Source organism: Acinonyx jubatus, chromosome C2, assembly GCF_027475565.1.
Source record: "Acinonyx jubatus isolate Ajub_Pintada_27869175 chromosome C2, VMU_Ajub_asm_v1.0, whole genome shotgun sequence".
Classification (NCBI taxonomy): Eukaryota; Metazoa; Chordata; class Mammalia; order Carnivora; family Felidae; genus Acinonyx; species Acinonyx jubatus.
The window spans coordinates 146,499,841-146,522,179 of record NC_069384.1 but is presented as its reverse complement, the minus strand read 5'-3'; the positions used below and the strand labels follow the sequence as shown (position 1 = coordinate 146,522,179).

Below are 22,339 nucleotides of genomic sequence, written 5' to 3'. Positions count from 1 at the left end.
CTTGGCTTCCCTGGTGGTTGATGTTCCCACGTGACCTAAAACAGGGACCAGCTTTCAACTTACGGCCATTTTCCCCCATTCAGAGGAGGGGAGGTCGAAAGCATCACTGAAGCCAGCTGTCACCACCCTTCTGGCTTTGGATGGGAATCCTCCACTTCTAGGAGAAGCACGGAGTTCTAAAGGCCTTCACCCCATGTCTCATTGAATGGTATCCCATGTCTTCTGAGCGTGGGGAAGTTATACGAGGTTCTCGTTGTGTCCCCTGACCTTCTAAATCCAACCAAGAGAAGGAAATTCTATTCTTGGATTAGTACAGAACAGCTGACTGAGCTGCTGCAGTCCCAGAAATGGTTAAGTGGGAGCATGTTGCAGGCCACAGGGATTCCTGCAGACAGGGGTGCATGGGGTATAAGCTGACCGCGTTTACACTGCCCAGGGTTCAGGTAAAAAGAGATAGAGGACAGAAATGTCACCAAAATGAGTGACAGAGCCAATACGACTGGTGGAATGGTTTAGACACAGGCAATAGGGCAAAGTAGATGATTTCAGTTAGCAAGAGAGGTCTCCCTCCAAAGCCGTTGCCTGACCCCTTGGCTTCCACTTCCTGCAAACCTGCAGAGGGGTTGTCTTGTTTGGGAGCAGGAGAGGGATGCCAAGCTGGTAAAAAGAAGCTAGAATAGGCTGGCAAAGCCTCAGATCTGCTTGCAAGGCTCCTTCAAAGCCTTGTCCTACTCAGTACCATCCCAGAACCCATCACCCAAAGACAGCCCCAACCAAACCAACATGCTGAGGAGGCCTGAGTCAGGGGTGGTCAGGCCAGGATCAGAGTCACCGTGAACCCAGGGCAGGGGCAGCCCCAGGCACATACCCTTGGACCAGTGGCCCAGCAGGTCTGACAGTGGCAAACTCCATCTAGAGTCACATGTCACACCTGCCCTGTGCATGGTCAGCTGTAGGACAGAGAAGGAAATATCCCTACCTTTGGTTTCAGGCGCTCTCTGGCCTGCTGGAGAGCGCATTCTCAGCACTCACCATCCCTTCCTCTGCCTGGGCCAATGGTGGTGACCACCAATGGGGTGTGGAGAGCTGGGCATGGGCATTTGGGTCACCCGGAACTTGTTCTATTCTTCCCCAAGAGTCTCCCATCCCTACTACTCCAAGGCATGGGGATAAGAGATAGGGAACAGGTGGGAGGGCCATGCTCCTCTCTCTCCCAGCTGGGCCATGTCACTGTCTGATTTCCCTCCCTGCCTCCCCAGCTCAGTGCTTCTCTAAACTGGTTCCAGAGATGTTGTCTACCAGTAAGGTCCAGAAGACCCAGCCCTACTCTTTTAGTCCTGATTCGAATTCCGATATTCTTGTAGATCTTGAGCAGTTCCCTGTATCTCTGGGCCTCAGTTTTTCCACCCGATGGATCGCTAGGCTTAGCTCCTGGCTAAGGCATGGGTGGCTAATGAGGAAGGGGCTGTCCAGAGCCCTCTGCCACCCGCTGTGTCCTCTGGCTAGGGGAGGACAGCAACTGGAGGGAGATCCCCAAGCAGACTGGGGACCGAGGGAGGCACAGAGGTTGGAGGCTGTGAGAGAACAAGAACAGTTCTCTCGAACTGAGGGATGAGCTCAGGCTGGTGGAAGAGGGTAAGGGGAGGAGGGAAAACAGAAATGGGAGGAGTCAAGAGATCCAAGAAGTGGGGCATTTGCAGAGGAATGGGCAGGACCTTGCCTCCCAAATCAGTGACCCCACAGGCTGCCTGAGCTATGGGAAGGCCAGGAGGGACCACCCTCCAAGCTAGACCCAGCCCATCCACCACAGTGCCCGAAATCCCACCATTAGGGAGTCATAGCTTCACAGTAAAGGAGAGAGCCCAGGGGAGACCGGACCAATCAGCCAGGAGGGTGGCATATGAAGCAAATGTGGGGAGACCCAAGACACGGGCAGCAAAAGGGAGAACACTGGTGGGGTCCTGCCCTGAGAGTAGGTGAAAAGTCCAGTGTTGGGCATTCAGGAACAGAGAGAAGTTGAAATACTGTCTCGGGTGGACAGAAGCCAGGAGCGAACATCCCCAGGTGCCTATGGAATGGGAATAACCACGAGCAGAATTTCTCCTGCACACCTTCTTCCCCCCAACCTCCCCAGTCCCTCTCCTGCCTTGCAAGGCACTTGTCAGGCCAGGCCAGCTCCTCTCTAGCGCCACCTGGTGGGTACCTCAAGGACTTCACCAAGGTTGGCCTTTGGGACCCAAACATCATAGGGTTCAGGCCCCTCCGCAGCAGGCCAGGTGACACAGAGGGCAGGCCTGTCTCCTCAGCTCCATTTCAGAGTGAAATACAAGAGGGAAAATGTAGTGAGGCCACAGGACTGGTGACCCCAGGGACAGCCTAGGAGATTAGGGAGACCCAGAGCCCAGTCCCTAGACCCAGTCCCCTGACTTCTGTGGCACACAGTGATTCCTGTCCCAGTCCCAACTGTAGAGTTGGGCCTCTAGGGCACAGATTAGGCCCTGGCCCTTGACTGAGCCCTGACCCCAGGTCCTGAGGACAAAGTCCAGTTAACTCCGGTGGGCACCTCCTGGAAAGAGGAGCAAGGAGCCCCGTCCAACCTGGTGCAGAGGGCCACCATCACTTTGATGGCAGAGGCCACCATGTGGACAGTACCTGTCACTCTGGGGCACAGGCTGAACAAGGGGGGTGGCCAGTGTGCCAGCTGAATGGATAGGGAGCAGCCTCCCAGGTGAAGAGACCTCAAGTTTTCTCCGAAGACTAAGCAGGGGTCTCTAGGTCCCAAGAGAGCATGATGGGTGCCAGGGACACCCAAATCCAAGTAAGCAGGTGCCTGGGGTGGGCCCTTAGCCACAGGAATCCAGTGGAGGTTTCTTAAAGGAGGCCAAGGGGATGAGGGTGGTCTTGGGTCCTGAGAAGGGCCCCAGGGGCAAACTGAAGAAAAGCTGCCAGTCCATCATCCAGGTGTGAGGGAGGAAGAAGAGAGGGGGGTTTGGGGAGATGACCTGGTTGGGGACATGCTGAATGTAATGTCTGTGGGATGTCTGGGGAGAGCCCCAAGGCTACTAAAATCAGGATGGAAAGGGACAAGGCCCAGGCAGGAGTGGGGAGGCCTGGGCAGCCCCCATGGGGCAGGGGGCACAGGGAGTCCGTATCTGCAGGCACCTCCATCTGGCAGTGCCGGGCCAGGCAGGAGAAGGAGTCAGAGTCAGCCCCTCTGTTCCCACCACTTGCCCAGGGCCTGTTTTCCTGAGAAATGACCCTGCCTCCTCCCAACTCTCCCTGTGTGGGAACAGGAACGGCTCTTCTCTCTCCCAAGGGAGGGGGCCAGAGCCACAGCTGGCAGTCATTAAACACCCTGATCAGGCCGGGGATGGTGGAGATATTAATAGCCAGGAGTCAATGGCCCAGGAGACACAGCCTCCTGAGGAGAGGGACAGTAACCTCAGCAGGCCATGGGGATGAGGAAGATGGGTCAGGAGACCATCCTGGCAATGCCCTAGCCTCCACGCAGGACAGATGGGGGTAACCAGAGTCCAGAGAAGGGAAGGGACTTGCTTGGAATCACCAGCAAGTCACTGGCAGAGCCTGGCCATGAACCCAGGTCTTAAAATCCCAGAGCCCCGCTTTGTTATACGGATTGTCATAGATGAGATTCATCAAGAGTGCCCTGTGTGGAAACAGGCAGAGCAGACCTAGCAGGAGACACTAACTCTTTAGTCTCTTTCCAAAAATCTTGATATTTTGTTCATTGTGTATTTTTTACATTAGCTTTGATTTTTTTGAAGTATTGCATTAAAAAACTGTTTATCCTGATTACTGAGTTTTTTGCCACCTCCTTAAAATTTGCATCTGAGGCAAATGCCTTGCTTGCCTCACCCTGGTCCCAGCCCAGCTCGTACAAGTCCCAGTATCCCTAGGTCCCAGTATGTCAATGTGCAAGAAAGGGAAACGTTCTCCACCGGCCTCTATGTGGCTCAGAGGGAAAGGGTCCCACCTGGGTAATGCCTAGTAAAAGTAGGCAGCTCCAGGGTTAATGCTGTGGCTCAACCTAGTATTTTCTGTCTGTCCCCTCTACCTTCCTCAGTACGTTGACTTTCATCACAGACATACCCCTTCGTGATTGCAGATGGCTGTCACTACCCCAGGCATCATGTTCTCACAGAACTCCATCCAGTGGCAGAGAGAATATTTCCTGTGTGTCTCCATTTATCAGAAAGATAAACTATCCCAGAACCCATCTTCTGCACACTTTCCTCAGGCTTCTGGGCCGGGACCAGGTCACATACCCAAGGCCTGGCTGCAACTTCCAGAAGGAAAGTTGATCTAATAAGGAAGGAGGGAGGGATGGCTGCTGGCTCTCTTTCTGGATGTTTCTCTGGGTAAATTTGTGGCCTGTCAGCATCCCTCCATCTGAGCCTGGTGGTATAGTAGTGTGAGGTGTGTAATGTAGAGGTGAGGAAGTCCAATCAGTCCAGAATAAGTGCACAAAACAGAAAAGACTCTAGGTACTTTGTGCAGAAAGATATTGAATGTAGGGAATTAAATGTAGAAAGGTCTGGAGGCATGGAAGTGAGGGCACACTTCTGCCCTGTGGTAGGTCATACTACCCCAGCTGCCACCTTGCAGGAAATTATTGTCAACATCCTAGTTGCACATCCATTAAGCTGTGACAAGAAAATGGAAGGAACAGTGTCCTGCTGCTGTGAAAACTCCTGTCTGCCAGATCCCAGCCAGCAGCCACCACACTGCAGGAAGAATGGCCTCCACCTCCCTTCTGTCTTCCAGCTCTCTCCTGTGGTGCTTCCCTCTGGTGGGGCCTAGGTTGCATCCAGATCCCCAGCAGCAAGGGGGCGCTGGGAAAGGTAGTCCTCAGCATTCCAGCCCTTGCAACACACAGGAATATGGAAGGGGCAGACGGGGATGGTGGCAGCACAGAGGCTCAGGTGGCCTTGTAGCCCGTGTCACCAGAAAGAGCCTGAGATAAGAGTCTGTGATCAAGAAATAGGAATTGGGGACAGAGAAGTGTCAAACAGGGAAACGGGGAAAGCCAAAATGGTGGTGAGTTATTGCACTGGTCACCGGTGTGGCTACTGGGACCCTCTATGAGAAACAGGCAGGACACGCCTCAGAAGAGTCCTCCTGAGGGTCAGGATTAACTGCTGGTTCCCACCATCTGTCACTCCAGGTCTGCCATGTCAGTATCGTCATACTTCCACGCATGAGTTGTCAATGGGTTCCTGCAGGTGTCCCACACCATGGCTTCGGAGGAGCTCTGGACAGAAAGTGATAGATGAGGTGGGGAACAGGTTTTTCCTGTAGAACTGGAAAAAGTAGGTCAATAGGCTACAAGGCAGCAAGTCCAGCAAGGCCTCCTGCTGGCAGTGCCAGTGCGACCCTCTGTACTAGGGTCTTTTCACGCATATTCACTGCGGCCAAGGTATTCATAGCCCGTTCTCTTGGCTGGGGCCCCAGGGCCTGCCCTGGCAAATCCGTCCCCGCCTTGGCTCACTCTGGCCCCTCAGTCACGCCTCTCTCCAGCCCTGGGTGTGAGCTACCCTCACCTCACCATTAACCATGGCCGTGCCACATGCCAGGCCCACCGGCTCTAGCTCGGCCACCGTCCTCATACCCTTTGGAGCATGCAAGAGCTTCTGGGGGGCCTGCCAGGCCTCTGGAAGCCGAGAGAGGCTTGGTGGTGCTCACTACAGCCTTCTAGCCATCAAATCCACCCATCTACTGTCTTTACCTAGTGGGGCCACCTAAGGGGCACAGGCTGCTTGGCAGACGGATTCCAAATGCGGAATGGGACAGACGCATGCCCCCTGTTTTCGCTTTTTAGGGTTTTTCCCCCCTCTCAAGATTTCATCCCAGAGGATGAGACCATGACACGTCTGAGAGATTCTTCCCCTTCTCGGTCTTGCCATTCACCAACTTAAGACGGGCTTTCCACCCTCCTCCTCCATCCTTCCTTCCGGTTTCTCGAGAAAGTGTCCCCTGGGTCATAATGGTGGAGCGGCTACTAGTTTCAGGGGTTGGGAGATGAGAGTTACATTGGTCCAATATTTTCAAAGTGTGAACGCCATGATATTCATTCAGCAAAGAGTCACTGAGCCCTTACTGTGTGCACAGAGGGACCAAGGCACAGGCCCCGCCCTCACAGAGCTGACCCTCTAATGGAGAAGTCAGATGCATAAATGGGGAAAATTACACGAGGATGAAAAAGGACAGCGCAGCGAACACAGTCAATAATGTGATCATGTATGGTGTGAGATGGTGACCACACTTACCGTGGTGAGCGCGGAGTAATGTACAGAGTTGTAAACCCACTATGTTGTACCCCTGAAACTAGCACTGTATGTCAGTTACACTCCAATAATAAAATATAGAAAAATAACCCATTGATGTTCACACACAAAAAATTTTAAATGAGGAAAATCACACAAGGAAGAAGACAGGATGAGGGGCTAGAGTAAAGGGGTGCTCTGTCAGTTAGGATGGTCAGAGGAGGTCTCCCCAAGGGGTAACAGTGGAATAGGAGCAAGTCATTACCCCATCTCGATAATCAGAGGATTTTAAACCACAGATACCAGAGCCAGGGCCCGAGACCTTAAGGACCAGGTCAAAACAGGCAGTCCCCTGCCTCTGCAGCAGCAGCCTGAATAGCATGTGAGGAGAGCACGTACCGGGGGCCTGGGCCTCGCTGCCTAGCCCAGGGCTCGGGTGCTCACTGCTTCCCGAGTGACCAGGACGGGATGCCCGCCTGGACATGGGGAGGCTTGTCTCTTGGGCCCTCCATTGCAACAGTGACCTAGGCCCACAGACTCCATCTGGGTGTGGGGACCAAGAGGTTCCCCCCTGACCCCGCCAACCCCAGCTCAGTGTCCTCAGCGGTGGTGCCAAGTGACAGAGAACAGGCAGCTCTTGAAAAGACTAATATTTACTCTTCAACTGGGAGCTGACACAGGCCGTTTCCTGCGACTGGCGTCTGGCTCACCCCATGGGATGGACACAACAGGAGGCACCCGGGAGACAGGCAGATGTCCCTGCGGACACCAGCACCCAGGATGAGGCAATGTCGCCGAGACGGGGACGGCATGTGCCGAGGCCCCATCCCACACAGCTCCGCTCCGTTTGCACACCTTCGTGGCGGAGCGCTCACGATCTCCCGGAGCCCTGCTGTACGGCCCTGTGAGAAAGTTCACCGTACTCTTAGCCCCGTGTTCCTTGCTTCTGGCCGCTGCTCTTACCCCTGGGGCCTCAGAAAACGTGCCTGGAATAACCCCTCAGGGCCATGGTGGTCCTGGTTAGCTTCACCCTGCCGGCCCCAGCCCCCTCGGCCTTCACTTCCCCAGGCACATGCTTTCGGCTGTCGCCAGAACAGACTATTTCTGGGGTGGGAGGAAGGCCTTGCCACCGGGGGCACCTCCGTCCCTCCTGCAGCTGTGTTCCTTTTTCCCTGAGAGTCCCCCGTGAGAGTCCTTCAGCTGAATGCCTCATGTGGGAAAGAGTCTCCGCCAGGAAACTACTGGTCAGACGGCGAGAATCTGGGAAGGATAGAGTCCCCGGTGGCCAGAGCTGGCTCACCCATCTACTTTCCCCTCTGGAGTCCCCTCCTCTCTGCTTTCTGCCCTTCCCCTTCCGCCATGTGTTCCAGAAGCGCTCCCTGACCATTACAGCCCCCGGCCTCGGCTTCAGTTCCCCCACGTCACCCACTGGAGAACCCTGGGAGCTCAAACACCCTGCCAGCGTTTGAGGCTAGAGCCCCGCAGAGGCAGGCCTTCCCAGCCTCAAGTCCAGTGAGGGCTGGGCACAGCGGGGGCAAGATCCCTGGGGGCAATGCAGGCCCCCTGGTTCACCCAGGGCTCTCAGACCTGGATGCTGACCCTAGCAAGTATTCTTTTCTTTCAATTCCTTATTGTCTCTGTCCCTAACTCCCATGCTCCTGGCCCCTTCAGGCCACCACGCGGATGTATTTAACACGTATCTTTTAGCATACATTCTTACAAAATACTTTATCATTTTGTGTGCCTAGATTTCCAATCATATAAATGTTATTTTTCTACTCAGTTCTACGTTTTGAAGATCCATCCATGCTGCTGCATCACACCAAGTCTGGAACTTCCGCCTGCTGTGTGGTGTCCATGCTGAGCCTGTGCACTTTACCTGTCCGTGCGTGGAAGACACACGGATTGCTTCCTGCCAGTACAGATCATGCTTCTGTAAAACCTAACTTCACACAGGTCCCCTTAAGGATCTGTGTGAGAAGTCCCCAGGGACATATAACCAGGAGTGAAGCATCCACATCATGAGGCCTGAGCCCACTCAATTTGGGTAGGTAGCCGAATTAGTTTTCTAGGGCTGCCGTGACAAAGTACCACAGACTGGGTGGATTAAACAACAGAAATTTATTTCCTCACCGTTCTGGAGGCTGGAGGTTGGAGAGCAAGATGTCGGTAGGGTTGGCGTCTTCTGAGGTTTCTCTCCTTGGCTTGCAGATGGTTGCCTTCTCTGTACCTCCCAATGCACACACGTTGAGGTACTGGGGTAGGGGTTAGGGCTTCAACATATGCATTTGGGGAGGGCACTGTTCGGCCCACGACAGGGGCACTGCCTTTCAGATTGGCTGTGCATGAAGTCCTATAACCACTCACTCCCTCCAACATTCGGTGCTTCCTAAGTGTTACCAAACTAATAGGCACAAGGTGACATCTTACTGCTGTTTTAATAGGTACTTCTCTGTTATTTCTAATGATTTTACACATCTTCCTATGCTTATTAGCTTTTTGGGTTTTCTCTTCTGAAAATTGTTCATTGTTCTACTGAGGTTGCTGTCTTTCTTGCTGACTTACGGGAACTGATTGTACATTATTGGCTTCAGACATTCTAAGTACCTTTTCCCACTCATTTTCCCCGTGAAATCTTTATTTGTATGCAACCAAATTCATCAATCATTTTGCCTTAAGCGTTGTATCTGTAACATTTTTATTTAAGAGCACTTTCCCATCCTTGGTCACAAAGATACTTTCCTTCATGTTCTTCAATGAACTTTATCGTTTTTGCCTCGCACATCCGACCCAGTGACCTCTTGGAGCAGACACCACAGAATTAGGCAGCACTTCCCTGCCAGGCGCAGCCACAGAGACCCCTTCCTCTCTGAGCCTCACTCCTCCACTGGCACTGCTCAAGGATGCTTGGCAGTTGTCTGCTCCCTGGCCCCGTCAGGAGGTAGAGCCCAAGAAAAAGGAAGGCAACTCCGTAGCCTGAACCGGCACCCGGCCCTCCTGGAGCCAGAAGGGCATCTTTCATGGGCCAAGATCCCCCTTCACTCTTTGTGGTGCCGCCGATGGCACACAGTACCTTGTCAACAAGGAGGTGGAACCAGGTGGTGGCCAAAGGCTCTGCTAACTCCCAAATCCCAGAACCCGGTAACTTAAGAGTCTACGTTGGAAGTCTCTGCCCTCCCCCAATCAGGACAGACGGTGGAGAGGAGCTTGGACCATGCATTCCCCACCGCGCCTCAAATATGGGCAGAAAATTGGTGCATCTGTTTCCATTCTGGGAACTTCGTCAGCTGCTTACAGGGAGGACCTCTGTAAAAGGGTGCAGTCCCTTGGGCCCCGAGCCTGACGACCGGCTGGCAGCTGCGCCTCCTGCTGGCCATTCTGTGGTGGGGCTGGTCCTGGGAGATAGAACTCAATGGTCCCTCAGAGCACGGCCAGGAGCTCAGAGCCTAGAGCAGGGCAAATGCCCGCTCATAGGCACACAGATAAGCAGGGGCAGAGCCTGCATAGAAGGCGGGCCTCCCAGCCCCCAGGGCTGCTCTGTGACTGCTATGTTGGCTTTTCCAAGGTCTTTCCTGGACCCACGATCGCTTTCCAGAGTCTGGGGTTGGTGCTAAGGACTGAGGCCTGGCACCTGTCTAGACATTGGAGACGAGGATGTGAATTCCACTTCTTTCAACACCCCCCGCTCCATGATGCCAGGCCCACATCACACCCTCTAGGAAAACGGACCCAAAACTCAAAATTTTTTACACAAATACACACAACGTAATAAGCACCTTAGATTTATTCTCCTCTCACTTTTGAAGCCATGTTATTTAATTTATATATACATGGTATATAAATGGCTATACAATATTCTTTACATATATTAACACAAGTTTAGGCTTTACTACTGTGTGAGAGTTTGCTAAAACATACCCATCATTTATTCAAAATAGATCTTTGTTATTACATGAAAACAGTAAGAAGCTTGTACAACATGGACAGCAAGCATTCAAAACGCATATGTGAAGGAAATGGTTTTGCCCTGGCTAAATCAGTCTCAATCTTTTACACTCTTAGTAGAAAAGTCTATTAAATGAAACAGGATTCGGGGGAGGGGGGGTCAAGTCATACAAATAATTCATTAAATATACTTCTGAAGTAACCCCAGAATCACAGAAGGGTTAAAGAAGGTCACACGTACCAAGCACAGGTTAGAAGAACAGAATGGATTTGATAATTTGACCTGAAATAAAAGGCGCTTGTGAGCCGCGGCTCTGCCATCAGCACACACGGACAGATGTTTCCATATCCGGCCATTCCCAGGTCTTACTGACAAGCCCTTTTCCACAGGTTCCCTGCCAAGACGTTTCCCCAGCAACCGGGGTCTGACATCACTGCTCCCAGACGGGAGACTCAGAGCTCTCCCCATTTGGCTCAGGGATGGACTTGAGGTTTGGTTCGACCAGCAGAACCGGCCTCCCTGGATGCCGGAGGGCCCAATGCCAATGGTAGCAAGAGCTCTGTGACTGGAGGGCAAGAGGCACGTTCAGGGGGGAGAAAGAGAGGTCACCACCTTTCTAGACTGGAAGACTGAGCCCATTTACCTAGCAGGATCATAAAAGGCCTGTCTTTGTAAAACCTGGAAGACCCGGCTGCACTGTGCTGCGTAAAGCGTGAACTTCCTCTCACCGGGTGAAAGCCTTTTTTCTCCTGCACGTGAACAGGAGGCTTTTCCACTAGGCTTTTCTCCTCATGACAGAATGCCGGGGGAGTAGGTGGTTACCACCGCTTCCCAGCTGAGGACCCTGTCCCTGCGGGCAGAACCTGCCCACAGTGGTGGAGGCCTGAGCAGGAGAGTCAAGTCTCTCTTCCTCTACCATTGTTCACACTCACAGAGCACAGTGGAGCTTCCCTGTGCCCGGGCAGGATTCTGTGGAGGAACGTTTGAAATGTGAGCAACACCAGAGCGGGGTGCACATCTGGTCCCTGTCAACACTCCCATGCTTGCCGGGCCCCACTTGCGCTGCCCCGTGCACACACAACAGCAGTCTCCTGAGGGCCACCTGCCCTGCATGTTACAGTGAGTGGCCAATTCCTTCAAGGAAAAGCAAACAGCAGCCCTGGATGAAGGTGCAGCACGTGCCCCCAACACGCCAACTGCTTGAGGGCCCCCAGCTCTGCTCCTCACCTGTCTCCTGCTTGCTGCACCCCAAACAGCCGGCCCTCCTGGCTGTCGTCTTTGCCACCCCTGGCAGTGCTGACCGCCAAAGCGCTGTTGCCCTCCGAGCCCCGACTCCCAACTGTGTGCTGCAGCTCCCGGGGGCACGGAGGAAGAGGGCCGGGCCTCAGTGCACTCTGCTCCGCCCCTGAGCTCCTGTACCCACCTTATCAACTACAGTGAAAGACGGCTTTCCCCACCCCTCCAAAGATTCCAGTTTCAGCCTCTGTTTCCAGGGCTGCAATGTGTGGGACAGACACGGAAAGAGGCAGAAGAGTCCTGGAGAATAGGGGCACCTAGGAAAATAACAGGGAGCTCAAGGTGAGGTGACAGAAATGAGATTGTTTTAATTTCAGCACTCCTCCTAACACCCTTTTTCCAACTCCTTAAGGAATTTTAAAAGGTTGCTTCACAATGCCTGTAACACAGACCACAGGGGTGCAAGCCTGAGAAGCAAAAACGGGAGCCTCCGGTCACATTCCTCTCACCACCAGCAGAGGGGCCTCTAGTACTGAGAGGTAATGCCACCCCCAAATACACCCCTGATTGTCTCCTCCCAGGAAAAAGAAACTCAGGAATGATCCTTATCACAGTAAGGCTACCCTAGGGAAATGAAACCAGAGTCTACGTGTTTCTCTCACCTGCATACTTGAGGAAGGGAAAACCCTGTGGGCCTTTGCCCCATGGTTGGGAAACCCTGGCCAAGAGCACTGAGCCACATTCCAAGCCCGATACGGGAGATGGGAATAATGCACTCCGACGTTCAAAGATCTTGCAGTATCTGATCCCAGAAGGCACTTTTAAGGTTTGTTTTCAACATTATTTCAACTATTCCCAGATCCACCCCTGCGAGGTTGGTTGGGCAGGTAGCATTGAACCATTGGGAAAATAAAGTGCGAGAACAGCAATGAGTCCGTGGGGTAGTGAGGATAACTCCTGCGACGTGGAGCCACCTTTCTGGCATCAAGGATGACACAAGGAGCCACAAAACTCCAAGCCTGAACCAGGTCAACCCTGAGCTGGGATTTCCCTTGGACAAAATCCCCAGAACTACTTCTCTGTCATTTGTCTCTTCCTCCAGTGAATGAGGCTTCTTTTAGCTGGGTTCCAGGTGAACAATGTTTATGTGGTTATTATTTTGTACTATTTGTCCAGTGCATCTTTTCCCTCTCATTTGCAAAAACCAATCTGAAACCCCATGTAGATGTTAACTGATGAAAACCACATTCAGCCAAGTGTAGACAACATCTCTACCAGTGCAGGAAGTATTCACCAGGAGGGCCTACTCTTCAGGATAGTTCTCTACTGCCAGGTATGGATCACAGATTCTGCCCCCGAGAGCATCTGGGGTATAGGGCTACACGGCAATAACACATGAGCTCAAAAAATATTAATAACTCACTTATAGGCTGTGCTTACCAACGTTTAAAGCCTTTTTTTTCTTTTCTTTATTTTTATTTTTTTTTTGGTACTTCTAATGTACAAAGACTTCTCTTCCCTCCTTGGCTTTCCATTCTATTTTACCATCTCTTCAAAATTATCTCCCAGAGAGCCTGAAGATTCGCCTGCTGGGTATGCAGAAAATTACAAAGATGCAACACTGATAGAGTGACAACTGTGCAGTTGACATCTGAGGATGTTGCCAATATAACTTTCATATCAAGATATTTTGATTAAAAACAGAAAATTGTATTATAAGAAAATTACTGTAGCATCATTTTCCCAACAGTTTCCAGTCACATAAACTTGTTTTTTTTTAACCTGATACCAAGGTAGCTCAGTAACAATGCACTACCAGTAACAACCAAGTACAACTGAGTTCCCTAAAATAATATTCTTGCTTTCCCTACGTACTCAATAATTCTTGTGAAGCTTTTCAACTTTTACGATCAAAGTAGGATTATTTTAATTTATCAAGACCACATAATTCAACCCAAAATATCCCACACAACTGTCAGTGAGCTATTCAGATTCTAGACTTCTACCAAGAACAATCCAAAGAGGGGCGCCTGGGTGACTCAGTCGATTAAGCGTTCGACTTTAGATCAGGTCATGATCTCACCGCTTGTGAGTTCGAGCCCCACATCGGGCTCTGTGCTGACAGCTCAGAGCCTGGAGCCTGCTTCAGATTCTGTGTCTCCCTCTCTCTCTGCCCCTTTCCTGATCACGCTCTGTCTCTCCCAAAAATAAAATAAACATAAAAAAAAAAAAAATCAACAATCCAGAGGGCAAACTCCTGAAATGGCCTCCTAAATGTACTGGACAACCCAGGCTGAAATTTCTGGAGACCAAAAGGATCTTATACAGAGCCTCTTTTTGGACAACTGTGATCAATCACTATTTTAACAGAGAGAAGAAAAGTAACTTTTCAGGGCATGGGGTTTATTATATCCTTATCCTTATGAAGCTTGAAAAAAAGTTAACACCTCCTTAACTCCTGTTCATAAAGAACGAGGCCCTCCATCTAATTAAGATGACTGGAAGAGGGGTAGAGGAGTAATTAACTCAGGAGGTCTTCTGGGAACAGGTACACAGGGTCAGGCATTCATCATCATTAAGATGACAGGCACTCAGCTGCCATGTACAAGGCTGATGACAAGGGTGTTTTTGTTTTTTGTTTTTTTACTACAACCTGCATCTGTAAGGTGCCACTGTGTGAATCCATGTGACTCACCTACTCCTGTCTGTGGCCCCACCGCAAAGAACCCTGAAATTCTCGGGCTCATAAGCTCATCCTCATGAGCTTATGATCCAGTAGCATTGGTTACTCAATTTTTTAAATATTCAGATATACCCTGCAGACAAATACAAAACTTTTCTGTGCCCACGCAGTCCCACCACCATAAAAAGTTATATACAAATTAAATAAACTCGGCTTTCTTAACCATTTTCTCAGCTTGAGTTTGTCCTTTCCCCAAATGAAGATAAGTTCAATTTATATCCAAAATACATTTAAATATTCTAAAGGTATCATATCAGACCTAAGTTATCAAAAAATGTAAACAAAATTTATCTAGCTTATACTTATGAACCATATTTTAAAATGTTTAATTCACCCTGTATTGACCCTCTACAAAAAACTAACCAAGTCCCATTTAGACTGAAAAGCTGATGTGGGTTTTAAAGTGGTTCCTCAGAGACAACCGCCAGTTACTAAAGCTAGTGTTATTGAATCTAGTGGTTTATTGCATCATTCAATTTAAAAGACCAAAATAATTCCATTCTGATCTTCTAATAATGCTCCTTCTGAATGAGCCCCCAGATTCTGCTGTCCTAAGTAAATGTGCTGAACTGGAGATTCCGCCATGATGCCCAGCACAAAACTGGGGCTGGGGCGACCTCGCGTTTTCCATCGCTCCTGTTAAAAATCCCCAACTTTCAGTATCACACTGGTTTGGTCGAAAGGAACTTCAAGGATGGAAACTCGAGGTGAAGTCGAGAAGCAAAAAGGGAAACAGGTGACTCTCACAAGAAAACGAAAGGATCCATTCATCACATGATGTCATCTTCATACTCCATAGTCAGACTGCTTCTCCTGAAGCTGCCTGGTCAGTATCTGATATGAAGACAGAAAAGCCACTCCTATGTGGAAAAGGATTTGCCAGAGGTTCCTTAGCCCATGCAGGTACATGTTGCCCAGGCAGATAAAAAGCAGCATCAGCACCACCTTCACAGTCCTGGCTGGACTGTAGAACAGGTACAAATAACACTGAAATGACACCATAAGAGGCAGTCCAGTCAGAGGAGAAAACAGCCACAGGTCCGATGCAGGACTCACTTCCTACACCTGCACACACAGTGTCATCTCACACATAGTAGCTCATTAAACTGAAATCATGACAATGGAGCCCGGCCTTGCCAGGTAAGCTGCTGTTAATCAAATCACTGGATGAAAGTGGAGATCCAGAAGAGACAAGAAAAGTGGAACAGATATCACAGGGGGAATTAGAACATGACACTCTTGAAAACATTTAAGAACTACAGACAGAAATGCCCAGGCTGTGGGCTGTGGAAAAAGAAGAGGTACAGGTAAGGGGAAGAGAGCCAGGCCAAAGACACCGCAACAAGAACGGCTGGTCTCCAACTGGACTTTTCCTTCCGGGGAGTCATGACAGGTAGGAAAGCCAGTAAAAGAAGCTATGCTTTTATTATTTGTTTTTCCTGAGTTCCAACGACATCAGGGACCAATGTTCCCTAGACATCCTCCTTATCGTGTCTTCAAAAGCATCTCTGACACAGGGAAAGGTCTCACAGCAGGGAGGGGGACTAACATTTTGTGTAGGGCATTCACACAGAAAAGAGGCCATTCTTGTTCTACAAAAGCTAAAAGTAACTTTTTGGTTCAATGTTTAAAAAAAAACAAAAAGCACATTCTCAAAACACAGAGCAGTTCAACAAAGGCTCAAGCTCCAGTGGGAGGGAAAGAGTTCCCCACTGAAAGAGCTACCCAAGTAAGAATGCAGTTGGGGGAACGAAGGCCAAAGTGCAAGATCCCTGCAGCCCTGGAATACAGGCTCTCAGTACCTCAAATGGCAACACTCGAGGCTTGGGACACTTGATTTCTAAAAAATGAGTGCATTTTTGGTCCTGGGTTGAAAATTTCTTTTCCCACAATCATGTCACTCTTAAAAAATAGACCATTCTGGGATGTATGTGGAAGAGAGAAGAAGCGTTCTTTGAGAAAATAAATTTTAATTGAAAGGAAAAGAAAAAAAAAAGCTTAAGAATGTAGACAAAGTACTAAAATCTGAGCCTCTATGGAGGATGGGGAAAGAAAATTACAGGTTTTTTGTTTTGTTTTTTTTTTTTACTAGAATTAACTCTACCTACAGAGGGTTCAAAAGCTCCATTTTACTCTGCCCTGTAAGTATGCAGCTTATTTGAAAATAACTAAACAGTAACCGGGGGCGCCTGGGTGGCTCAGTCGGTTAAGCAGCTCAGGTCACGATCTCGAGGTTCATGAGTTCAAGCTCTGCGTTGAGCTCCATGCTAACAGCTCAGAACCTGGAGCCTGCTTCAAATTCCGTGTCTCCCTCTCTCTCTCTCTGCCCCTCCCCACTCACACCCTGTCTCTCTCTCCCAAAAACAAATAAATCTTTTTAAAAATCTGAAAGTAACTAAACAGTAACCAACAGTAAAAACCCACTAGTTAATGTTGTAATGTTTGCCTCGTTTCCTAACGACAGATTTGAGTCAGATGGTATGACCATTAAAAAAAAAAGTTTTTGGGGCGCCTGGTGGCTCAGTCGGTTGAGCGGCCGACTTCGGCTCAGGTCCTGATCTCGCGGTCCGTGAGTTCGAGCCCCGCGTCAGGCTCTGTGCTGACGGCTCGGAGTCTGGAGCCTGCTTCAGATTCTGTGTCTCCCTCTCTCTGACCCTCCCCCGTTCATGCTCTGTCTCTCTCTCTGTCTCAAGAATAAATAAACGTTAAAAAAAAAAAAAAAGTTTTTACCTAGTCTTGCATTTAAACAACACACACGCACACGCACGCACATGCAGTTGTTACTTCTGCAGGAGGACATTTCTATACTTGGACCGCCGAGACACTAAGCAACACCCTGCCTCACATTAGTCAGGTAACCCAATCCCCACAGCACTCTCATCTTTCCCTTCTTGAAATGTGAGTCCCAAAATTCCTGGCTTCTGTTCAGCCGTTGTGAAAGGCTCTGCGGCCTAGGGCAAATGGCTTTCCCTTTGAGTCCAATGCTGTTCCTTTGTAAAACGAGAGGACTGGACAGGATGGGCCTAGCGTGGTTCCACTAAGGGCCTGTTATTCCGTGACAGGCCTTGGTGGAACAAAATCACATCCAGAAATAAGCTGACGGTCCCAACAGAAAAACAAAATAAGGTCACGGGTTCAACCCACTCAAAATATCAATGTTTCACCCACCTGGAAAATACAGGCTACAAAAGGAATAAGAAAAGCCAGAATAGTTCCAATTTCCTCGTGGGCAACCTAAAACAAATGTAAGAAACAGGAGAAAAGGAATATTCCGATGAAAGGAAAAACGATGACATGAAGCTCTTCACACTTCATTGGGTCTGGTTTGGTTGATAATGCAAAATCCCTGACTGGGACAGAGCACCCTGTTTCTATACCAGAACCGGGGTTGACATGCAACTGTTTCCAACAGCCTGGACACACCATGTGCCCTCCTGTCCCCGAGCATCTGTACGAAGCCCCCAGGCTGGAATGCCCCCCAACACTACTGCCTCTCAAAATCCACTAATTTGTCAGCACTAAGCTTTCCCTAATTCTGCATTCTTCAGGTACTGCCACCTCCTTAGTGATGTCACCACACTCTACTTTGTGCCCCATCTTAACTGTCTTGTCGGACATGTAACTGTTCTAGTGAGTACAGACGCTTGGTAAGTATCTGGGCATGGATAATCATAAAAAATAAGAGTAGGAAACAGCACCCATCAGCCAAAGACAGGACGCAGTAACAGGCGGTCACCACTCTTACAGCACAGGCCTGCTGCCACTCTCCACACAGGTCTGTCTACATTAGTCTCCTGAGAGCAACACCAGCCATGCTTCAGCCTTTAGCTACCGCAGTGATGGTGTGGGCACGATGGCTCTATTTTTAAATGAGGTATCTATCTGTTTATGCCTACAGTGATTCTATGCTTTTTCAAAGTGTTTTAAATACTTCAAAATTTAAAAAAATATTTTAAGAGCCCTGACATAGAGAGTTGCTTTGATTTAAGCAGCCTGGCAAACCAACTGCCTAATGATACAGTTCTCTGACAAAGACATAGGGAAGTGGCATCTTGCTTGATATAAATCAGACTAGGAGGCAACTTTTTAACAGGCAGAAACAGCCTGAACCTCAGAGGCTGAGAATCAGATTCGCTCTTGACGAGCAATCAGGACCCTGGGGTGACCTGGGGTGACTCCTGGGGCCCAAGGATGTCCCTGTAGCAAACTATTTCTCACCAAGTCCCCGACAGGCCCCTTTGGCTTCTTGGGACAACAGACACAAAAGAGCAAGTTTTATATTTGTTCAATTTACTTAAAGAATAGACTTTAAAATAAAAATTGTATTTTAATTAAACAATTGTTAAAACCTTTGTACATAATAACCTTACGAATAAAGTGTCTCCCCACTTTATTCTGCCATCATAGGTCCTTCAATTTAAACTATAAAAACAAAGGTTACCTGTAGAGAATGTTCTGCAAGGTGAATCCCACGGATGAGGTTCAGAGCAGCACACATGATGTTGAGAATGAGCGAAAGGACACCCAGGGCTGTCACTGGCTCCATTCGGAAATTAGGAGCTTCACAATTAAAAAAAATAAGTGTCTAGTGAAAATAATTTCTATATGAAAGAAAAATAAACAAAGACATTAACTAGACCTCCACTAATGATAGGCTCATTATGTTAAACACAGAATAACAAACATATTAATTAAAAGCAGCTGCTGTTAGACGGCAAAAAGGCAAGAAATGGAGGACAGAATGGATCTGGGAATCTGAAGTGAGTTTCTTTCGGCACGAGGACTGTCTCTGAGTTAAGCACAGGTTTTTCAAGGCCTGATTTCCTTTCTACTTAAAGCAGTGGTTCTCAGAGAGGAGCGATTAGCCCCTCAGTGGGCAACTGGCAATGCCTAGAGATATTTGGGGTTGTCAAAACTGCAAACAGGGTATTACTGGCACCTAGTGGGCCACGAATGCGTCTAAGCATCCTACAATGTACAAGACAAGCCCCTCACAACAAAAAATTATCCAGTACAAAATGTCAGTATGGCTTAGGCTGAGAAAACCTGACGTAAAGCAATTTATGGCTTTATTTATAAATTGATTGTCAAACTGACAGCATTTCTATCAACTCTCAGCTTCTAAACAAGGACAGTATTCAGGGACTCGTGGGCTTCCGGGGCAATGTGCAGCAAATGCAGTTTTTTAAATTCTAAAATAATTGGGAAGAGGAGGTAAAAACACTGATTATTTGAGCCACAATCTGTTTCTGGAACTCTAGACCAAATGATCATTCTCTCTTCAGAGATAACTACCAAGACCGATTCTGGTTCACACTATTAAATGGTGACACCCTGCCCCATTCTCTTAGTATGATCTTTTAAATCATCCCTTCTGGTCCTTACATTTCCCACATACACACACATGCGCACACACATGCACACACACAAGTATCTAGCCACAACCCAAGGGATGCCTAGTGTTAGTGTGTTAGAGTTTCCACTGAGCTTCCAAAGCTCCTGTTAGAACAGAACATGCTACCTGTAAAGATTCTAGCCTCAGGACAATAGGGTGGGTCAAACCACAGTAAAATGTCCTAGAAAGATAAGCAAGTTGATGTTTTCTGGATTTTACTCCTCTTGTCTAAGTGGTTGAAAAACAAAATACATTACAGAGCCACCCCATTTTTATATACGGCAAAAGAAAAAGCTTGCGGCTCAATTACCTTCTACGAAAGTTAAGTTCAATTCTAGTATAAATTACACGTTACTGATTGGCATAAAAGCCAATCCAGGAATGTATTTGGTTTAAATTTAAATAGATTAAATCAAAACACAAAGTTAAGCCAAAAAGGTGAACATTAAGGAAAAAAAAATTTTTTTAATGTTTATTTTTGAGACAGAGAGACAGAGAGAGCACGAGTGGGGTCAGGGCAGAGAGAGAGGGAGACATAGAATCTGAAGCAGGCTCTAGGCTCCGAACTGTCAGCACAGAGCCCTATACGGGATTCAGATTCATAAACCGTGAGATCATGACCTGACCGGACGCTTAACCGACTGAGCTACCTAGGTGCCCCCCAAAATGTGAACATTTTTAATACACCACTTTTAAAATTCAAGCAGTGAGTTTAGTATAAAAACTGTTAAAACAAAATAATTAGACTGTCATAGTGTAGACAACTCTATCTTTCAAAGAAGGATTCAGCTCTTAGACCATTACAGAATAGTTAGAAGATAAATTCTACTTTAATTGAAACTTGGTTTAATTGTGTGTGTAATCATAAACAAGGAATAAAAAAAAATCCTGCTTTGTTAGGTGCTCTTAGACCATTACAGAATGGTTAGAAGATAAATTCTACTTTAATTAAAACTTAGTTTGTGTGTGTAATCATAAACAAGGAATAAAAAAAAAAAATCATGCTTTGTTATGTGCTCTTAGACCATTACAGAATGGTTAGAAGATAAACTCTACTTTAATTAAAAATTAGTTTGTGTGTGTAATCATAAACAAGGAATAAAAAAAAATCATGCTTTGTTACATGCTAGGCATTGAGTGGCTAGTGGTGTTAACGGCGGACTAAGTCACAGAGTGCCAGGGCACCCAGCTTGGAAATCCACAGGGCTCACGGGGAAGCAAACTGAGAACATTCGAAGCCCTGGCTCTGGCCCTGCCCACCCTCATCCCCAAGGCCCTTCCCTCCCAGGTCAAGGAGGGCATGGTTTCTCAGTGGAGATTTACAATGTTTTCACTAAGTGATAAGATGAGATAAGGATTCATTGTCAAAAGAAAAAAGAGACAAAGAGAACAGACAAATCTGCACACTTTAGTAAGTGACTTCCAGCAAAACCGAATGACTTCCCTTTACATTTAAACGGGTAGACTTCACCCTGGTTGAGAAAACAAGTCACTCTTCTGAATTTCATCAAGAGTTGCACCGCCCCCTCCCCAGAATGACTATGGTGACAGTTTTTTTGTTAACAGTCACCTGGAAACAGGTCAGTCCATATTTTCCAGACACCCATCCCCTAAAAAACAACTCCCTGGTTTAAAAAAAAAAAAAAAAAAAGCCAATTGCGTTTGAAATACCTAATGTCACCTCATCTTCACCAACATCGGAGAAGAGCAAACCACTTACCAGGCTCCAAGTGTATCTGTGTGTGACCGTTCATTATCCCATTCGCTATATCTGTGTCCTCCACAGTGAGAACCACTGGAGGCTGGAAGTCAAGCTCCTCCTGAATTTTTTCTAAGCTGCTCTCCATCTGAGCGGAACTTACACAGTTAAAATGCCACTTCACTTTCTGAATGATGCTATCTGCAAAAAGAGAGCAACCCAAGTTGAGCAGTTGCGTCAGGATGGATATTACAGAACAATATGTGCAAAATGAAGTTCACCTTTCTGAGCAAGCTAGTAAGTCAGCCAGATTCTGGGAGTGTCTGGATACACCTAAAGGTCAGATGTTCACTGGGTGTCATTACTGGTCTCATCAATCTCTTCAGTGCATAATACTTAAAATGCGATTGTCCACAGAGAAGGCAACAATGCTTCCCGGAACCTCAGTGATGAGGGAGTCAAGGGATAGGGGCTGGAGTCTTACTCAGCCACTGCTGATAGTACAATCCTGGCCGTTCACAGAATGATGCAAAGCTTAACAGAAAGGGGAGACAGTTATTCTTGAATGAATTACCTCAAAAAAGGTACGGGAGAAAAAACTTACAAATAAATGTGAATATTTTGTGCAAACTAAAATCACATACTTGAAAGATATCGGTTTTAATTGCTTTGTTTGCCTTAGCATTAATCGATTACCAAGTTTTAATAAGCGCTTGGGGTGTCGTACATATTGGCAAAGCAAAATCACGCACAATGCCAGTATCTAGTATCCACCATTATATTCTACTCTTACTCAGTGATGAGCAAACACGATGCCGGGACAGGGTGTGCTGTGTGATCAAGCACACCACTTTAGAAGGAAGGCACATGCAGAGCAGCGGGGAGCAGAACATGGTCCACACTGCATATCAACTGCCACAGCTGTGGTCTGCCTGGGGCCAGCGTGCCCTCTTTATAGGAAGAAGTGGGGTTGAGAGCAGTGGTGGACGAGGCCTCACAGGGAGAACCGGGGAGAACTCTGTCTACATCACAGGTC

The 22,339-nt window shown here is 48.2% G+C and overlaps 1 protein-coding gene across 2 annotated transcripts in view; it reads right to left on the bottom strand.

The window, feature by feature from the left end:
- Positions 1-12,918: 12,918 nt before the first annotated feature.
- Positions 12,919-22,339, bottom strand: part of SEC22C (SEC22 homolog C, vesicle trafficking protein) — a 30,744-nt gene continuing 21,323 nt past the window's right edge. For both annotated transcript variants that reach the window (XM_027040809.2, XM_027040808.2), the window contains 4 exons: positions 21,325-21,504; positions 18,651-18,769; positions 17,378-17,443; positions 12,919-15,196 (listed from right to left, as the gene is read on the bottom strand). In XM_027040809.2, the coding sequence (XP_026896610.1) occupies positions 14,996-15,196; positions 17,378-17,443; positions 18,651-18,769; positions 21,325-21,504 (566 nt within the window). In that variant the 3' untranslated portion in view covers positions 12,919-14,995. The remainder of the gene's footprint in view (positions 15,197-17,377; positions 17,444-18,650; positions 18,770-21,324; positions 21,505-22,339) is intronic.